The 16,679-nt window shown below is 40.8% G+C and overlaps 1 protein-coding gene across 1 annotated transcript; it reads left to right on the top strand.

Annotated features, from left to right (window-relative positions):
- The first annotated feature begins 1,835 nt into the window (after window positions 1–1,835).
- Window positions 1,836–16,077, top strand: LOC109466478 (proteasome maturation protein-like). The gene is made up of 6 exons (XM_019764198.1): window positions 1,836–1,883; window positions 8,820–8,914; window positions 14,159–14,219; window positions 14,727–14,828; window positions 15,262–15,355; window positions 15,809–16,077. The coding sequence occupies exons 1-6, from the start codon at window positions 1,863–1,865 to the stop codon at window positions 15,877–15,879; spliced, it is 444 nt and encodes a 147-aa protein (XP_019619757.1). The 5' UTR covers window positions 1,836–1,862; the 3' UTR covers window positions 15,880–16,077.
- Window positions 16,078–16,679: the final 602 nt, after the last annotated feature.

The raw sequence follows: 16,679 nt of genomic DNA, 5'->3' as shown, positions 1-16,679 counted from the left end.
TATTTTTTAAAAATTTCAATAACTTTGCTTTAACCAAGAAGGTTACCACAACCTTTGATCACACATGAAAATCATACCTGTTCTTGCATTTTATCCATCAAAGAAAAGCCGGATTCATCAGTAAAATTTAGTTTGCGACCTGTACAATATGTAACGTTACTTACATGTGTGTAGAAATAAAGGCCTTGTTAACATATCTACCCCCCCCCCCCCAAAGTACATATAGCTACATATAACATGTACGAAGTTGCGGCTAGGTAAAACAAAGAGAGTAACATTTCTCTTTTGTTAGCAAGTCAGCAAACGCCACAAGACAAAGGAGCAAGACTCGGGGTCCTGACAACCGATAGCTGGGATTTATTTGTTCTGTCCTGTTACATACGTCAAGGAAATGATGTCTGAGAAATTTCCCCACTAAGAAAACAACATGTTCCCTTCCCTGACACGTGCGTGGCGTCGGGTTGGCGGTAGGGTGTCACTCGACACCTGGACTACTGCGTCTGGGCATCTTACTGTCAGTTTTCTGGTTGCCGTCATTAAGGTGTTCAATATTGGTGCGAGCGAGTTTTTTTTTTAAGAAAATGACTTTTTCTTCGTTTTTAATTTTTCTTTCTCTGACGAGACTTAGTGTTCATATTTAAATACAAACTGGCGTTAGCACTGTCAGATTATATAGTTCAGAACAGAATATTATGTGCATCTTCTTTAATATCTTCTACTACCATGACTAGTAGGATTGGGAAGTGGCTAAAAAGAGTATAGACAGATAACATGCCAGGGGAGTTAGTCTGCCAAAGAAGCACGGTTTGCCGCTCCCTTGTACATGTACACCAAGGATCTTTCGAAAGCTCATTGCTTCTAGTTCTAAGGCCTACGTTACTCATTCCAGAGAAGCCAAACAGGCTTCTGAAGCCAAACAAGTTATGCAATACCCCCATTGTGTTCTCGACAATTGTATTCTTGTTGTTATCAGTCGTTGCAACCTCTGTATAACATTTGACACCGCTGCCTTCTCACCCCAGACACCGCCACATGTGATTACTGTAATTCCTGATTTTTTTCACTCTTTTTTTATGTTCACTGTTTTGAACTGTCATTTCTGTACAGGGAACTTATCAATACAGTTAACAAATAATTCCTGGGCTTTCTTTTTCCTGCACCTGTCGCCACAGTGAACATATAGTTCAGTGAACATTTTTCATTTTTCTCAGACCGTGAAATTTTGCTACCGTGAACATAAAGTGAATTATACAGTAATAGATAACAACGGCCGGAAGCATTGTCGTGCCAGATAACTCGCCTTGCGTGCCACGAACAGGAAAAGTCCATTGCTAATCAGGTGGTCGTTCGAGTAGGGCTTTGTTGTTCGCATGTTTGATTGAAAGTCGTCCGTGTTTGAATCTTTGAAGGCAGAGGGTCTCGGAGCTTTTGAAAGGTGCCGTGCGGTTTTATGTCGTCTTTGAAAAGAAACTTATTAAGTGGTCTCTTTGTCACATGATTATGCATGTGGTTTATATCTGAACTTTATAATTGACACAACAAAAGTGACATATAGACATATACGTTGGTACAACGAAAAATAACCTACATATACAAGACATTAGTAGATGAATCAACTTGTACTACTTATTCTAAGGTCTATTAAACATTCTTTAATATGTTTATATTTGTCAATGCAGCTAGAGCAACAATTCAAAATCAAAAAAGACACATTCTTTGATATTATTTTAGCAGGCCACAGTTTAAAAAAGTTTTTTTTTTTCTGCCTAAAAAAAATATTTGCACTTCGCAAAGGTCATTGACCTTGTATGAGTCAAACTTCCCGGGGTCCCGCGCAGGGCATTGTGGTACATCCACAGCGCATGTGCGAGATATCCAAGATGGTGGGTACATCTAAAAATTTTACTAAATTTTGATATTTTTGACGAAACCCTGAGTTATATGAAGCGTATATTTTAGTGAGAGGTAAACCTTAGAGAACTCACATAACATACTTCATGTTTTTAGCTTTATCCTGTATCTGTTTTAGTTCCATAGCAAGAAATAGGAGGTTGAAATTCCAGCGAAGTCATGTGGGGAGGGGGGCATATAACAAATTTGTAGTGCCGGTAAGAATCATGATAATAAATTTATGGCAAAGCACGTTTTAGGCTCTATTAACTGAGCACAAAAAAATACATGAAAATATAGATCATAAGATTCAACTTACTTTCAGAACATAACATATGTTGAAGACCCAAAAGCTACTGAAACCATGGGATTCGAACCCAAAACCTGTATTCTCCAAGCAGAGGTTTGGGCTTTTTTGGTGTCTTTTTAGGCTTTCTTTATCAGGGTTACTTTTTTGCACTGGATTTTTTTTTTGGGGGGGGGGGCATGGAAAATCTAGTGCATAAAACGAAACCCGATAAAGAAACCCTAAAAACACACCAAAAATAAGCCCAAACCTCTGCTTGGGGAGTACCTAAAACCATCAAACCATCATCAGAGTCAACAACCCTAGCTACAAGATGCAAGTCTACCTTGTCACCCTTACTAACTCTCAGTGTGTGTGACATGTACTGAAAACTGTAGGAGGTAGCATGGCTTGGGCTACAAAGGACTATCCCGTGTTTGGTACTTTCAGTAGAGAGTCTTTGGAACCCAGATTTCCAGAACCTTCAGATTGTACCCTAACCACAAGAACACCTGGCCTACTCTCCAAGCAGAGGTTGTGGTGGAATGATCGTTAGCTTTTTGCCGTTTTTTTGTCGCTACCCCCACTAACCTTGGGTCACACAATTGGATACTGCCTGGCCAATTAGATACTCTATTTTTGAGACCATATGATCTGCTTGAAGATTACACCTTGTCCTTGCCACTGTTATAATAATTTGACTCTTGAGATGTACTGAAAACAGCAGGGGGTTAGCGTGTTGCGTTGGCTACAAAGGGCTATCCTGGTTTCTTGTACAACTTTGTAGCCAACAGTCCAGAGCCTGTGGTTCATTAGTCTGCCCCAGGTCCCTGGATCTGTGCCAAACCTAAACCCCAGACCAGCGTCCCTCCCCAGGTTCCCCCCCCCCTCTCCTCAGGTGTCCCCACCTCCTAACTCATCCCTAATCTGTCATCTGACCTGGCCTCTTTAACTATCACCTGTTCCAGTTGTAGCACTCCCCTTCCTTGGCTAATAAAATATGACAGATAGCTCAGCAAACTTAATTTTTTTTTAATGGTTATCTTGTGGTTTGTTGCACTTGCTTATCCCTCAATATTATCTGAATAGGTTACATTATGGACAATTTGTATCATGGCTTCTGCTAACATTACCAGGAGATGTATTGAGACAGGACTGTAAGGTTTGAACCTCTGAGGCTCTGACTCTCCCCAAACACGGGATCTTTGGCTTTATGCTCCATGCAACTAATTGAAACTAGATACATTTTGTACATTTTCACCTGTTAAGTGAGGAAGTAGGTTTAAAGTGCCTTTCCCAAGGACACAACATTGGGACTTGCCAGTCAGGGAGTCGAACCCAGAACTTTAGATTCTGAGTCAACAACCCTAACCACAGATCATCTTGCTACAGTATCTTTTGTTACATGCCACTGCAAACAATTACCAGCATCAGATATCTGTGCCATCTTTAACTGTGATAAGTATCTCTGTCTGGTCCTGGTGCCCTGAGTGACAGCCACTTGCACATTTGGGAGAGAAAGTGATGATAACAAGGGGCATGATATACACTGTCTGCTACTAGCAGGCTTCTAACCATGTGTTAGTGATAAAGCAGTTTAAATTGCTGGTCATAGGTCTTCAGGCCTTGTTGAAAAGCAAGTGGTTTGCATTGTGAAGTATATGTAGGTTAGCATTGAACAAGTTATGAGCCTTATGGCTTGGTCATTTGTCAAATAATCATCAGAAAATGAGAGCACTCTTGTGATAGCTGTCCAAGTGTCATGCAAATATCAGTTGCCTTTTACAGAAAAGGCAATCTTGGATCCTAGTAGGCAATTGTTACAAAAGCTTGCCACAAAAGTATTTTGATCAGGTCAATTCAAACACACAGAGAATGAAGAGTTGATGCAGAATTTTCAGATATATGCTGTCAGTATACTCAAAGTGGTTATTTCAGGATTTAATATTTCTCAGCCCAATTTCACTACAAGCTGGTAATGAAAAAGTATCATGCTTTGTCCCCAGTCTGAGGTTGCCCGCTTTGTCTTACCTTCTCCATGTGTTAGCAATCGCCCCCCTCCCCACTTTATCTGCCCAGTGTGTTACTGTTACTAGTGTTGGAGGCTCCCCTGACAGCACTAATCCTCCACTGACGCACACGCCTGAGATGGTAAACAGGTGGCAGGACAGGCCTTTCCTGCCTTAGCACTGATCTGGAAAACAGAACCACTTGTTAGGCCACATGGAGACATTGGGATTTGGGAGGAAGTGGGTTGAGAACAATGGATTAAGAAGTTCTCGTTCAAAATGCAACGAAACTTGGACAGCAACTGATAAGAGAATGTGGAAAAGCCAGCCTTGGTGCTAATGACTGGCACTGGCATGCAGAGAGGATGATGATGAAAATGTATTTGCTAAAGTTGTGTTTTTTTATCAATATGTCTTAGGAAGAAGAGGTCTGTGTCAAAGAACACTAAAAGAATCCTGTGTCAAAGAAAATTGTCTTCGACTTTGACTGAGAAAATTTGGTCAACCCATGAATAAATGACTGTCAGTTGTTTTACCGGTATTTTGTACATTTCTCCTGTACATGTACTACAGACTTGCTTTAACCGCAAACTTCAAACACTACAAAAACCACTTGTTAGGCCCACCACTTGTTGAAATAAACTCACACTGAAAGTAAATGCATTTACAGTAAGCCAGGTCACTGCTAACACACATCTAACAGCAGGGCCCAGGAGAAAATAGGTCAGTGTCACTGTGTTCAAGTTTATGCCATGACCTGTTCTGTGCCCAGTCATGACACCAAACCTACCCTTCTGCCCTGACAGCCCTAACTACCATGCTTCCAGATGTTCTCAGTTGCTATCAGTGTCGTGTTTTAGTCATTTGCTGCTCATGACCAACAACAATTGTGCACAATTCGTGGTCTTTGACAAGCTAAAACTGGCTTGTGAAAATATGGAAGAGATAATAGATGTCATTGTAGACTTTTAATTTTGCTGACAGACTAACCCACCCTCCCAAATTGCATGAAACAGCAATTTCAGAGGGTCAAGGTTTCAAAATTTTCCTGGGGGAGCATCCCCCCCCCCTTTGCGCTTGACAAAATGATGCTATTAGGGCAAACAAAATTGAGATGACGGAAAAACATTTCAGGCTGCTAGCTATTTCTGGAAGACCTGTGGTTAATCAAGACTCCAGCTCCAGCTATAAACTTCCGGAAGGTGATAGCCCAGCCCCGTCATCTTTGACGGACAAAAGTTGGCATAAAGTTGGCATTGGAAGATATGGAAAGAGATTGCATGAAATTGCAATTTTACAGGGTTGGGTTAAGATTTCGAAATTCTCATGCCTCCCCCCTTTGGACACTCCTAGGATTCAGTGCTCTGTATGATGTTACCTCAAACCAAGTTGAGATGACAGAAAAACATTTCAGGTTGGCTTGACAATACTAGTTGCTATTTCTGGAAGACCTGTGGTTAATCAAAGCTCCTGCTGTAGCTATAAACTTCCGTTAGGTGATAGCCTGGCCCCGTCATGTTTGACGGACAAAAGTTGGCATAAAGTTGGCGTTGGAAGATATGAAAAGATATGTCATTGTATGAAATTGCAATTTCACAGGGTTAAGATTTCAAAATTCTCATGGACACCACTAGGGTTCAGTGCTCTCCATGATGTTACCTCAGACCAAGTTAAGATGACAGAAAAACAATTCAGATTGGCTTGAGTAATAGTTGCTATTTCTGGAAGACCTGTGGTTAATCAAAGCTCCAGCTGTAGCTATAAACTTCCGTCAGGTGATAGCCGGGAGAGTGGCGTGGGGTTTTGTTGGGTGCTTCTGACGTCAGCAGACAGAGGACGCTGAAACAGACGCTGAAACGGTTAGACCTGTCAGCTGTCAACAGGTGTCTGTACACTCTGTATTACTGTAAAACGTGAAGCTTTTGCGGTGGTTTTATTTCTCGGTTGGAAGGAAAGGGAGTTTTTTTACAGTATTTTAAATTTGCAGTTGAAACAATTTTGTAGTAGAGATGTTAGACAAGAAAGACATATCCAAAGTCAAAGTGTCAAGAATTCACAGTCGAGGAGTCACCACGAAAATGAAACCACAGTTAAGGTTTCACAATTTACTGTATATGTACCAGGAAGTCCTGTTTTTGGTTTAAGAAAGCAAATGTCAGCACAGCAGTTTCGGGGGCATACTGAATTTCATTTAATGGCAATGGTTCTTCATGAACACCGCTGCCGCATTTGACAAGATTGAACAAATTGGATTGTTAACAGGATCTGATTTCTTTGCGAAATTTGGCTCATTGTTCTTGTCAGCTTTGGCAGAACTTCTAATCTGAAGTCTAAGTTCCAAGAAGTCATGTGAAACCTCTGTTTTATTTATACTGTAGCGTTTGTCTGTCAGTTAGTGATTATCTTTTCACTCAGTGGCAGACTTTTTCAACAACTAAGAGGGCAGTGACCACACAGGGAAGAGAAATAAACAGTACATGATACATGTACACGTATGTCATCATGTATCAGTGTACAGCAGTGTGCATGGACCTCTATGTATATACGTGTACATGTATGACGTATACTACAGGGGTTGGGATGTGAGTCTGAGTTTCAGTATTGGCATGCAGGGTTACATTTGACATAATGTACAAACTTTGACCTAGTAGTTCAGGGCCAGATAAAACGTTGTCTGGCAAAGTGTCAAGCTGCACTGCCTTGCTGAATAAATGCATGAGTCTGATACTTTGTGACTATGTTATTACATCTGCCAAGATGGTTTTGTTTTCGTGATTTTCATGGTTTTTATACAATCATCTGCTGCCTTCCCTGGCCAAATTCTGAGAACTTTGGCTTCCTGTCAGTTTGCCTGTCAATCTTCCCTTAACCCACATGCTATCAACCAACTTTGTCCAGACAAACAGATACACAAAGTCACAGCTTAGCCACCCAAAACAGTACTTCCAGGTACAATGTAGTACGATCAAGAAGTTGTGTGTCAGCAAGTTGTGGTTAGTTGACAAAAACTCTTTAAGTAACTGTAGACAGACATTTGTATGTGTTACTGTAACAGTGCAACTTTCCTGGCGATGTTCCCAGCCATTGCACAAAGATTTGAATAACTGCCCAGACTTTGAAAACCCTGAAACATTTGGCATTGAACTACATGTATGTCAACCCCTCTGAGTGTGTGTTGAAAACATGTAAACAAAACATAGCATGAAGATACAATGTACCCCTACTGTACTTGGTTGGTGGCAGCAAGTTCCACTCTACAATACAAGTACTGTGCAATATGGCAGTTTTTGTAACTCTGGTACTTAAAAAGTCGAATGCATGGCTATTTCTTTTCTCAGCTGGTATTAGACACTCAAAAGTTGGTACATTTATCACTTAATGAGGGCCTGCATGGGGGGGGTGATTACGAATTACGTTAAAGCCTCTGAGCTGATTACGACTTTATGCTTTGCAGCTTGTGTAATATTACGAATTACGTTGATTTTTTGGGAGGCTGCATATGGATTACGAAGACTAAAAAGGCCCGATTACGCCTTATGAAAAGGGCTTGCAGGCCCCCCTTTATTTTCTACATCATGTATGTTTTTCACACAACATTTGATGTCACCAGAGGGTATCATATGCATGGGGGCTGTCTCGCCTTTCAAGTTGTTTTCTTAGCAGCCCTTCCTTTCTAATCCCCCCAAATGAGCCCACCACATACAGACTGTCTAATGATGTCCACATGTAGGTAGCGTCTCTCCTCTGGGGTCGTGACCCTGGTTAATAGCTCTGCTAGACTCCTGGCACAGGTGACTAGCCTGGTTACCAAACCTATTATAGCTCCAGAGTCCTACATCCTCTCCCTATTTGCGGAGAGGATGTAGGAGCTATAATAGGTTTGGTAACCAGGCTAACAGGTGACCTGTAGGGAGATAGACAGATTGAAGTGTGATGGAAACAATAGAAAGGATAGGGTATTAAAATACAAATGAAAACTACTCTCCTCTTAACATCCGAGAACCCACAAATTACAGAAAAAGTGGGATCCTTTGTCTTTCTCTGTCTTCAAAAATGAAGTCAAACCCAGTAGTTTTTACTAGTAGTGCTATGTGTACTAATTGTTTTTTATACCAAATGTTTCTTCTGTTACTGCAATTAGCCCTCGGGCACGAATTTGCAATAAAGCAATTATTAAAACATTTTCAGAAATAAATCTGGTGCATCTAGGGTGAAGTTTTCTCTATTTGAAAAGTAACAACACAAAATAGTGATGTTAAAATCCACATTGTGATACACATTTTGCAAAAAAGGTTGCAAGGTGGTCTTGCAGTTATATGTAAGGTTATTTACCTTGCATCTAAATTCTGGTCTAGTATGCATCTTGTTCTTACATACAAAATTGGTGTGTTACACCAAAAGGTGGTTTACTGGTTATTGGAAAGAAACAAAACATTTTCTTTACCTGAGAAGTTAGAACACAACATAGTATTAGTAGGCATCCTTCCATCTTGAGAGATAAGTCTCTACTGTACATGTAAGTCTGATGTTGTGTTGTGTCCATACATAACACAGCATACATATTTTAAGATCCACATTTGTGATACACACATAGATTAATGAATAATATTTCCTTGTTTGTTTGTTTTTTGCAGAGTCTGAACGTGACCACCCCCGCCTCCTCCCTGGACGTCCCCCTGCACCAGACAGGCCAGTATGGGGTGAAGGAGACCATGAAGTCAGCTCAGGGGTAAGGAGCAGCTCTTCATCATGTCATTCTCTTAGACCGCTTGCATGCCTGTACCCCAGCCAGATCCATCTTGTACAAATGTAATACTCGATTGGTGTAATGTAGCCAGCTGCCGCTACGCCACATGCCTGCAAAGCTGGTGTGTTACGCCGAAGGGTTATACCGGCTCTACAGATACAGAAACAGAATTTATTAATAGCCTTTTGACCTGTTGGGTAGCCCTGGCTGTACATGTATGTTTTCATACAGCAGAGTAAATCAAATCAAACCAGACCCCCCTCCCATGGCTTGCAAGCCTGTACCCCAGCCAGATCCACCTGTACCAACAGCTGGAGGTGTTTGACATTTGATACCCCATGCTGGCCTGCTGCCAACACCCCCCTACCCCCCTAGGGAGCCCCTTGAGTGTCCAGGGGGGGTCCTTGTTAGAACCAGACCCCCTGGTGGTGACCAGGCAGTGGTAGAAATACTTGTTTTCAGTGTTCTGCAATATTGCAAAATATCGAAATTTTGTTCTGCAATACTTTCTGCGGATACAAATATGTATCTGAACCCATGGCATACACAAAACTGCATGTTGGTAAACATGTGATTTTACATGCAATTTGAAAATACATGCAAAATTACATGTATATTATCATGGAGTTTTTGAACCTCCTAGATATTATACTTATAGAGTCAGTAGTAAACACAAAAGCTCATCGATTGCCTCTCCTGATTTTTCAGTCTGCAAAATTGCAGGTTGCTTAATTTTTTTTCTGCAATATTGAAAATGTCTCTGCAAAATGCAGACTGCATATGGGTATTTCTAACACTGCCAGGTGTTTCCTCTGTAAGGTAGCCCGGGTCAGCAGCCACCAGGGCAAGCCTTCCTTCCCCTTGGCATGACGCCCAGGAGCCTGTTTCCTCTAGATGGGTATCAGTACAGGAAGTGTGGGGTGGTGTGTTCTGTTCTGTGTGTGTATTAAACTGCAGGGTAGGGAGGTGGTGACAGATTGTGTTACCAAAGTGGTGTAAACATGATAACATGTTCTGTGAGATGTTTAGAGTGAAAAGTTTAGATCCAACACAAAAAGTTCTATCACCTAGAGCATGTTCTGTGAGAGCCCTCATGCCCTTTTTCGCAGGGCATTTTTAGTCTTTGTAATCCGTAGGCAGCCGCCCAAAATCATCGTAATTCATAATCAGTACATAATAAGCCGTATTGCAAAATTGTTGGTAATCTAAGAATTTAATGTAATGCATAATCGATGGCAAAAATTTTGCGTAATTCGTAATCAAAACTCCTTCATGCAGGCCCTCTTCTGTGTGTGTCTTGTGTATTAAACTGCAGGGCAGGAAGGTGGTGACAGATTGTGTTACCAAAGTGCTGTAAACATGATAACATTTTCTGTGAGATGTTTAGAGTTAAAAGTTTAGATCCAACACAAAAATTTCTCTCACCTAGACTAGAGCTTGTTCTGTGAGAGCCTGCATGCTCTTTTTCATAAGGCGTATTTGGGCATTTTTAGTCGTAATCTGTTGGCAGTCGCCCAGAATCATTGTAATTCGTAATCAAAACTCCTTCATGCAGGCCCTCTTCTGTGTGTGTGTGTGTCTTGTGTATTATGCTGGGGGTAAGGAGGTGTTGACAGATTGTGTTACCAAACTGGTGTAAACATAATATGCTCTATGAATAGTTTTATCAGGTTGGTAAGACACTGAGTAAAGAGACTCACATTTGAACCAGTCAGAATTGCCCTGAGGAAGGTGACAGACCGTCACCAAAATGTTGGCTGAATAAAAGACTTGGTTGTCTAAAAAGAGTCTCTTTACATGATAACATGTTCTGTGAAAGCCTGCATGCTCTTTTTCGTAAGGCATAACCGGGCCTTTTTAGTCTTTGGAATCCGTAGGCAGTCACCCAAAATCATCGTAATTCGTAATCAGCACCTTACATGTAGCTGTAACACACGTGACTGTTCATAATCAGCTCTGAGAATTGAACGTAATTCATAATCGGAAGTGAAAATTTTGCATAAGTCATAATCACTATATAATGTACATCACTACCCCCCATGCAGGCCCTCTTCTGTGTGTGTGTCTTGTGCGCTAAACTACAGGGCAGCGACTTGAGGGAGGTGTTGACAGATTGTGTTACTGGGAGTGGTGTAAACATGACAACAAACAAAAGTGATGCTTGATTAGCGAGATAGGACCAAAACAACAAGAAGTTGAGAACAGGCAAGGAGATCTGACCACCATGGCTGTAGTCAGTAACTAACTACCACTGCCAAAAATCATGTTTTTGTATTCTATGTTTCCTATTTTGCAGATTTTGCAGATGCAGTACTTAGTTACTTACTTGACTAGACTTACCATACTCTCTGGAGTGGCTGTCAACACTTACTTCACAGTATTTTATCCTCTTAGTCTATATGTTCTTGTTCATTTCTTTCAGTGTCTAGGGCATGTATTTTCTAGTGCTGCCATTAAAGCACACACAGATTAAAGGTCACAAAGTTGAACCTGGACAGTTTGCAACTGATAACATCCAGCCTACATGTATGTAGAAGACAGTAACCCACCAGTTCTCCCAGATGTTTGTAAGTTAGGCTGTGGTAACTACTGTACACCACAGTGATGAAAGCCATGTGATCTGACACAAGCCATGTGGCACGCCTGGCTTCTGGGTTTTAATTGTTTTGGAAAGGCAAAAAATATCACCCACTTAGACTTGTCAGCTCTAAATGCTGTCAGCTGATCTTCTAGGTTGGCTGTACTCTAAGTTTTAGACCCTTTGACAGTTTAATAAAGCTAGTTATACTACAGAACCAAGAACCACAGTACAGAGGCAATGGGCAAGCTATATGTACCATCAAACCCCAGCATCAGTGTGGAAGCACGTCTAACCCTCATTACGGGGAACAACAGACGATAAACCAGATAGAGATAGAGAGAATTATAGTATAAAATGTTCAAGATATTCTAGGTAAAATTGGGTTCACTACTGATGTAGAGTCTGTTTAAGTAGGCGACTTTCAGGCCACCTGGCATCTATTACAGATCAAACAGGTGGGGGAGGGGGCACCCCACCCAGCATGCAACACTCCTCCCAGCATGCAACAGCCCTCCCATCATGCCACACCACTCTCTTATGTAGTCTTATACCTCTTTGTTCAGTTGTGCTGTCTTTTTAGATGTCTATAAAAAGTATAGAATTCTGTACATAAGAATGTGAATTAATGTGTTGTTTTTTTTTTAATATTTTTGTAGAAAGGCCTGGTGGAGGCTATATCTGTTGCCTGGCCAATTTTTCTATCCTTTTTGCCGAAATGCTACAATCCGTATTCCTGTAAAAAGGCCTGGTGGAGGCTATATCTCTGTTAGCCATTACCGGGTAGCTTTAGAGTCACCATCCCTACAAAGGTACCACCTGTAGACACCCCAGGGTCCTCAGTGGAAGCCTGGCTACTATAGGTGGTGGCTGTAGGGCAGGCTCTCACATTAAAAAAACAGTCGTCTGGGCTCCTAAATACATATACAGATAACCGATGATGTCAGCAAGTTCATGTTCACAAGTTTAATGAGTTGACTCTGGGCAAGAATGTCGTCTGAAACTCAGACCTCCTGGTCTGTGTAAAACACTCAGGAGGGATGTTAAGACATTAGAAGTCACAACCTTATGCAAAGGTCACAATTTCCTAACTTGTGGGCTGGCTGGGCGGCTTGTGGGAACGAAAATCATGATATAAAAGTCAACAAAACACAAAAATGTTGAAAAGGGTGTGTGCACCCAAGTAGATCTACATTGTGTAGGTTTCTCTGGCTGTTTTCCATTGTATTGCAACAGTCTTGTGTTGACACTGTGGTAACATCTGTGTCCATAATATCACCAGGGTCCATAATATCACCACCTTGAGAAACAGTGTGCTTAAAGATATTTTTACTGCAACATACCAAAGGTATGTACATTTGAGGTGTGCAGGAGTGCATACCAAAAGTATGTACCCTGCTGATATTATGGACCCTGGTGATAATGTGGACACGGATGTTAACAGTTTTTGGGTGGTGGATAGTGCTTCGTGCTTAAATATAGGGACATAAGTTTGGGCACCCTAGCAGCTTGTTAGAAACCAAGGTCGGACCAGATTTTTGTAAGTTTGAAAGAATAGAAAAGTGGCCAGCTTTTGACCAAAAAGACCCCAGGAATATATGTCTGACTGCAGTTCACATTCAGTGCACATATACATGCAGATGCATTGTGTGTGTGGGGTGTTTGAACTACCGGTATGCCATCATGCAGTTTATATCAGAACCGCAGCCTAATGATTTTTACCTTCGCCAAGAAGGTTATGTTTTCAGGGGCGTTCGTGTATGTGTGTGTGTGTGTGTGTCTGTCTGTCTGTCTGTCAACACGATAACTTGAGAAGGTCTTGATGGATTGTCTTGATACTTGGTAGATGGGTAGGTCTTGATGAGACCTCAAAATGATTAGATTTTGGACCCCCTAGCGGCTTGTTATGGTACTGCAGCTCAACTTCCGGTTTTGATATCTCAAGATCCAGACATGCTATGGTGATGAAATTTTGATGGCAGATAGCTCTTGTGCTGGGAAAGAAGTGACGTGAGTTTAGGCCCCCTAGCGGCTTGCTCTAGAACTGCAGGGGGGTTTAAAGGACAAATGTTTAAAAGAGGATAACTCAAGAACCGATTGATGGATCATCGTGATTTTTGGTATGTAGGTAGCTTAAGTGATGCTTGACATAATGATATTACAATTATGCGAATATTGATGTAATTTGCATAATTAATGAGGAACTTCTATAAATCAGCTGCATTCCATGATAGGAAGTTCAAGCTTGTAACATATGTTATTAAGAACGAGAGAAACACAGGCAAATATTGATTATGCAAATGAAGACTTAATTTGCATAATTAATGAGAAAATGTTATAATTGCGTAGTGGTAACTGCCTGGAATTTCATACTTGGGGTGTTTGAAAGTTAAGTGAAGGTGAACATAATTAAACATAATTTATTCAAATAAGGACCACATTTGCATATGTTATGAGAAAATGGCATTCTTTGTTAAGATAAGACTGTCTTTTGGTGGAGAATATGATCAACAGACTGATATAATTCATGCAATTGAGGATTCTATTTGCATAATCAGGGTGATTAGTATATTTCTTATTCATAAAGGCTAACATCATTTGGCGAAGGTATGAGATCGTGGAACTCTAGTTTGTGTATGTCTTTTCAGGCTGTCTGGAGTGAAGAGTACCCTTGTTGCTGCCCATCCCCTGGAAGCATCAGAAGCACTGGTGAGTCAGTTTGTTAGTTTGTTTCACTAGAGTGGGTAAACATTATTATTGATAGTACATTATGACAATTGAACAAGTTGCACTGGTTTGTAACAAGTAACCGTTTTCTGTCAGCAACATAATGTTCACAGATATCAGTATGCTGTGGGATAGGGTTGATTCAACTTAGTAAAAAAAAAAAAGTCCAGTTTTACTAGCCTGGTGACCAAACTTATTTCAGATGCTGAGTCTCTCTATTTGCGGAAAGGACTAAAGAGACTTGGCAGCTAAAATAGATTTGGTAACCAGGCTAAGATTTGCTGCCCTGAAGCCACTTTGGGTACCTTTGAACACTCTGACCTTGGTCTAACTTGATCCTATTACTGAATGTGGTATATTTGTACATGTATTTTCAGCCCTTCTCCCTGTTGCCTGTACCCATAACAAACAGAGAACTGGTAGCCAAACAGCTTAACAGTATGGTAACTTGGTCTTTTTAACTTGGTCTTCTTGGTCCTCTCCCTACAGGTACGTAAGAACCAGGACCAGGTAGACTTCACCATGCTGCGTAATGTCCAGGGTATGCACGCCCCCTTGCGACTACAGATGGAAAGGCACATTGCCAGCAAGGTGGGTGCATTGAGTTTTAATGGTTTACAGGCATTAGGTACCCTATAAATGTCTTATGATGGATATAGTGGAATTATGATGCAATTTCTTCAGTTTTGCATAGTTTTGTACCATTAAGGTATTATTATAAGTATAGATTTGACAATATGGGTATTTTCATCTGGGCACTCCAAATTGATGCAAGCTTTCAACAAAATATTGTCTTCATTGTGAAATCTACAAACTGTAAGCTCTCAGGGAGGTCGAAGAAATAACTGAACTCACAGCATCGTATATCAAACAGTGAAATCTTAATTTGAACAAAACTTAATGCAGGTGTCATCCATATAATCAAGTGTAGTCAGTGTGGCCACTGGTGAAAAAATTTTGATGTGTTTATGTGATTGCGTGTGTGATTGATTGTTTGTTTGTTTATTTGTTTGTTACTCTGTAGGTCCAGCGGTTACCCTGCCTGCACAGCTCCAACGTTGCCCTTGACACCTTACGGGGTCTGGACGAACACATCGACTTCAATGATGTCCTGAATGGTAAGGACTTTCTCTGTTACCTCTGTAGAACTTCTATCTTTAGATCTGGAAACTTTGTTCTTAAAGGCACCATTTGGGAACCCTACATTTAAAGGAGCAATAGGTCCAATAGATGATAAGTTTAGGAAGTGAAAAATCCACTTCACAGTACCCACAAGTCACACTCAGATGAAAAGGTACTCCAAAAAACTCTCCAAATACCCTCTAACCTATCCTGCAGTGCATTGTGCCTATGGCTCAATATAATGTGCCTAACAAAAATTAGGTTTGCAGAAATAATTTCTAGACAGGATAAGAAAATTGTGTTGTAATGATGCATGTGTTCTTGGATATTTTGTTTTTTTTCAACAGTTGGCTAATTTTGTTAGTCCCCTGTCTTGGACAGTTTTGACTGTAGTATAGTTGTTCCTTCCTGAGATGTATATCGCAATTATCGTTCTTTAACCCATACAGACCCCACTGCTCCAGAAGTCATGGGAGATCCCCACATCATGACAGAGAGAAGGGCCGGCATCCTGCAGTAGGAGGCTCTATTAGGGGCTCACACTGGTCGGGGATAATTCTCTAGGATTTGGGTCACGTACAGGGGCATTCATGTTCATAGCTGTTACTTTTCTTTCTTTTTTGTTATTATTATTTCAGTAGAGACATTCATCTTTGAACATCATTCAGTAATAAAGGATATTGATATTTCTGAAGGACTCTAGACAGAGGGGGGTATATACTAGCCTCCATAGCAACTGCCAAAAACTGGGGGTTTGGGAGGTTTTCAGGGCCTTTGAGAGCTTTTATGTGCTATTTTCTGATTGCATATAGACCACATAGCCGGCCTGGTTGAATTACCCCCATTTTAGAACTAGGCTGATCAGAAAACAGCCGAAGACCACCAAACCCTCAGTTCTTTAAGCTTGCTACGGAGGCTAGGTATATACCAATATTGTCCAATTGTTCAGTTAAGACCAAGTCTATGTGTTGATATGGCATCAGTACAAGATAAGAACATGTACATGTATCTATAGATGTTCAGTGATACCTAAAATACATCTTCACAAACAAAAGTCAAGTTGTCTTTACACATGTTAACTTCAAAATACATGTATTCCCACATTGTTAGCTTAACTATGATCTCCACCAATGGCCATTGAAGCCTCTCTCTGTTGAGAAGTTTAGTCATCTCTAGTAATAGAATCGTTATAACGGACATTTGATTAAACTAAAAGTTTCTCTAAGAATCTTTTCAAATGCCATTCGAGTGACAACATGGCACCGTCTAAAATCTGATACAAATATACATATGCCTTACATTTCATATACAGACATTATT

Source organism: Branchiostoma belcheri, unplaced genomic scaffold, assembly GCF_001625305.1.
Source record: "Branchiostoma belcheri isolate BF01 breed outbred unplaced genomic scaffold, Haploidv18h27 scaffold168, whole genome shotgun sequence".
Taxonomy (NCBI): Eukaryota; Metazoa; Chordata; class Leptocardii; order Amphioxiformes; family Branchiostomatidae; genus Branchiostoma; species Branchiostoma belcheri.
The sequence above is the reverse complement of the archived record's forward strand: the minus strand, read 5'-3'. Positions and strand labels throughout refer to the sequence as shown.

Excerpts from the sequence above, each read along its gene's own strand:
- LOC109466478 (XM_019764198.1), top strand. The coding sequence starts at position 1,863 with ATGTGCGAGATATCCAAGATG. Across the intron at positions 8,915-14,158 it reads ACCATGAAGTCAGCTCAGGG|GCTGTCTGGAGTGAAGAGTA; the intron begins GTAAGGAGCAGC and ends ATGTCTTTTCAG. Across the intron at positions 14,829-15,261 it reads AAAGGCACATTGCCAGCAAG|GTCCAGCGGTTACCCTGCCT; the intron begins GTGGGTGCATTG and ends GTTACTCTGTAG.